The 3564-nt window shown below is 41.1% G+C and overlaps 1 protein-coding gene across 3 annotated transcripts in view; it reads right to left on the minus strand.

The window, feature by feature from the left end:
* Positions 1-3564, minus strand: part of ect2 (epithelial cell transforming 2) — a 128337-nt gene that overhangs the window by 105313 nt on the left and 19460 nt on the right. The window contains exon 4 of one of the 3 annotated variants that reach the window (XM_032511617.1): positions 2112-2204. The exons of the other annotated variants lie outside the window; for them this stretch is intronic. Coding sequence (XP_032367508.1) covers positions 2112-2204 — 93 coding nt within the window. The remainder of the gene's footprint in view (positions 1-2111; positions 2205-3564) is intronic. 3 annotated transcript variants of the gene reach the window in all.

The raw sequence follows: 3564 nt of genomic DNA on the forward strand, positions 1-3564 counted from the left end.
GACAAAAAGAGAGCTGAGCCAGAAAGCAAAGCTCTCGACCTAACCGTCTTTGTGGGGGCCTGTCATTGACATAATGCATTCCCTAGCCCTTTACCTTAACCATCACAACTAAATGCCTAACCCTAAAACCAAGTTTTAAACCTCAAACAGCCCTCTAAACTTGTGGGGTCCAGCATTTTGGCCCCAGAAGTATACTGGATTCCCGGTTGTAGTAGCGCCAATAGCTAAAGACACAGACAGATGTTATTACAACAGTCTTATTAAATATAATGTTAGGATACATATTGCTTTTGACACCTGTGATAATGGTTTAACATGTTTGGCAAAACACTTTTTTGCTTTCTTTCTAAAAGGTGAGATGAGCAGATTATTAAGCCTAACACCTAGAGCAAGGTAAAACAGCTAGCCTGGCTCTGTCCAATGTTAAAACATATACCTACTAGGGCTGTAACAATATGAAAATAAAACCGAAATTGCGACACTCAGCCCCACAAACCTGTGTCACGGAGTGAGAAGGCAGAATCACGACACACCCTTTCCAACTCCCAGAGTTATCCTTCCCGTCCATATCCAATGCTACCACGTCTTTAAAGAACTATTGGTATTAGTCCTATCTGTATCTTATTCCTGTTTTGTCTCGTAAATTTGGCAAACTGTAAAGATGTCAAAAAGCCACCGGTAACGCTAATGGAGGTGTAACATTACGAATGGCTGCTATCCTGACTCGGGTGCCTGGGTCTGTTTCCCGACGGTTCAGTAAACTGCCGTTAGCATCCTTAGCACCGGAGTTAAGTGTTGACCGAGATGGCTGCTAGCTGGCTGGGGGCAGACTGTAGATTCAATTCAATTTTATTTATATAGCGCCAAATCACAAAAGTTATCTCACAGCGCTTTTCATAAAAGAGCAAGTCTAGACTGTACTCTGTGATGTTATTTACAGAAACCTAACAATTCCCACTGTAGATCTGTCCCCAGGGCTGTTGTCAGCTCTCATCCCGACTGAAGCCTTGCAGACTGAGGCAGAAGACAGGGATGTGCTGTTAATCATACTAAAAAAACTGAGCGTGTCAAAAGGTGTCGTAATCTTATGTTACACACCAAGAGTTACATAAGCTAATTGTCAACCAGCACCATTACTGTAGGAACCAAAGCGCTTTTCCTCTTTGCTCTACAGGTTGGGAGCAGAATTGTCCATTACTCTTACCATTATTCTTATGTTTCATTCCAATGAGTTAATGAACCACTAAAATGATTTTCGAAACATTATTTAAGGCACAAAAAAAATCTTTGGTGTTGGAACGATCGATACTGAAATCAATCAATATCAATAAATAAGGTCTCTGTGGTATAATTGTGTTGCAAAGTGGGATGTAATCAATGACAAAACAATGCCATGTGGTAGAAAAAAAGTTGTATCGTGTCTGTGATCAGAGGTCCCATGGTAATACTAGTCCCGTGCAAATACGGCTTAAGACTGTCACAGTGAGGTTGTCAGTTTTGATACAATCACACCTGTGCACTCGGTGACCAAAATCTCACCAACCATATCTGGCAACCCAAACTTTAACTGTAGATGTGGCATAAAAGTCCTGGCCAGAGGGATATATTGTTCCCACAAAATCCAAATTTTAACTAAACATCCAAAACACGAAATTGTTATTAATCTTCAACTCACTCTCAAAAAGAAAGCACGTTTCACAAATGCTAAACCATTTTAAACAGAAAATGCTCAAAAATCAAAAGCTTCTGGTGCATTGCTATTCACAGTCCAAGAACTGTCTTATGAAATACTTTTTGTAAACAGATTTTCATGGGAGTGCATGCAACTTTAACAGATGGAAATTGCTATGAAGCTAAATGGAAAGCCTTTTAAATTACTTTATTACTTCTTAGTCTAGAAACTTGCATTGATATTTAAGTACAAATCTGTTAGAAAGCGATCAGAATAGTATTACTAAACATACATTTAAAAATTCACCCACAGATACATTCACCATCAGTAAATTCGCCATGCACTATGATTAAGTGAGCACCCAGAGTGAATTGAACCCATGAGGCCCCAGTTCCCATCAAAGTGTCAGACACACAGAGAGGAAGACACTGTACTGTACCATATTGACTATAGATTTTCTCATCATTTTCTCCTCGGCACCTGCATCGCCTTCGCTTATCTTTACCACTGGTACCTCCATTACGCTGATGGCCTGTAAAAACCAATCAGCATGAAGTGGATGTCAAACACTGGCATTTAAAAAGGAGGATAGCAGAATAAAAAAGGGGAAGGACAAAAAGTTGAGAAAGCTTGAGACAAATTCTCATTTTCCGTTGGTTGCATAAGCGATGGCAGCCAGCAGTCGGCCAGGCAATCGGGACAGCTCTGATGGAGCGGTCAACAGTTGTCTTTGGATGTGAAACGAGTTTGTCTGCTGCAGATTGGCAGGGAGAAATAGAGGATTTAGGCAGGAAGACGTCAGAATTGACTGGGCTCAGGAGACCTCAGAAGGAAGACATTTTCACAGCACAGATTACTAGATCTGTAAGATGATATAGAGTTTAGTAGACAGAAGTCTGGCATCTTTGAAATTATGACAGTGTTAGAAATTTAGGTGCAAAACTAGGGATATACTAATATTAAAATTTTGGCCAATGCCGACAACCGTAACATTGCGGTTATGGCCGATAACCAATATTTATCGGTGTTGATATGAACTATACAAAACAAGTTTCTATGATAAACATATTTTGTACATACTGAAAAACATGTCTAAAGAATATTTGAACTAAACATTTGAAAATTGTAGGTAGGGCTGCACAATTAATCAAATTTTAATCGTGATCACAATTTTGACTTCCCACGATCAAATTTGCGTGATCGAGCGATTATTTTTTTTAAAGCGTCATTTCATAGAACGTCCGGGTTTTTTGCAAAGCCAATCTACCGCTACTACCGTCTGCTCATGAGCCAGTCAAAGTAGTTCACTCACCCCGTGCAGCTTAGTTTCTAGAGTAGACAGTCCAGAGGACAGAGTAACGGGAGGAAAACTCAACAGATAGCAGTGGTTTAGTCGCGTATCAAGGTTACACAGTTTGCCAGTAACGCAACATTTGTCCCGTCTGTTGTTTTTAGACAACAGCAATGACAGTGGCTAGTCGGTGCTTAAGCGTCTGTTAGCTGTTAGCTCCTCTAGGATGCACCGGCTAATGTCCTCGCATCCGCTGCAATGCTGTTATATGGATTGATTAATTTTCGTTACGTGACCATTTCGTCTGTAAAGCCGTGCCTGTGTGGGATCTCTCCTCTCCTCTTCTCCTCTTAATCCGGCCGGCCACACAGCGCGGTCCACACTTTGACATTTGTCTACACGTTTTAATTTTTATTAACAAAGCGTTATTGTAAACAAGGGGCAAACCTGTGTTTGTACCAGTGTTTCCGCGGGTAACTCTGCTATAGCGGCCGCCACGGCAAAGAACACAGAACAAGTTGTTGAATGCAACTAACTTCAGTTGGGAGAGTAACAGCGTGTGAGACGGAGCCTGCTGGACCTGGGCCAGAGATGTGACCCA

This window comes from Etheostoma spectabile, unplaced genomic scaffold, assembly GCF_008692095.1.
Source record: "Etheostoma spectabile isolate EspeVRDwgs_2016 unplaced genomic scaffold, UIUC_Espe_1.0 scaffold395, whole genome shotgun sequence".
Classification (NCBI taxonomy): Eukaryota; Metazoa; Chordata; class Actinopteri; order Perciformes; family Percidae; genus Etheostoma; species Etheostoma spectabile.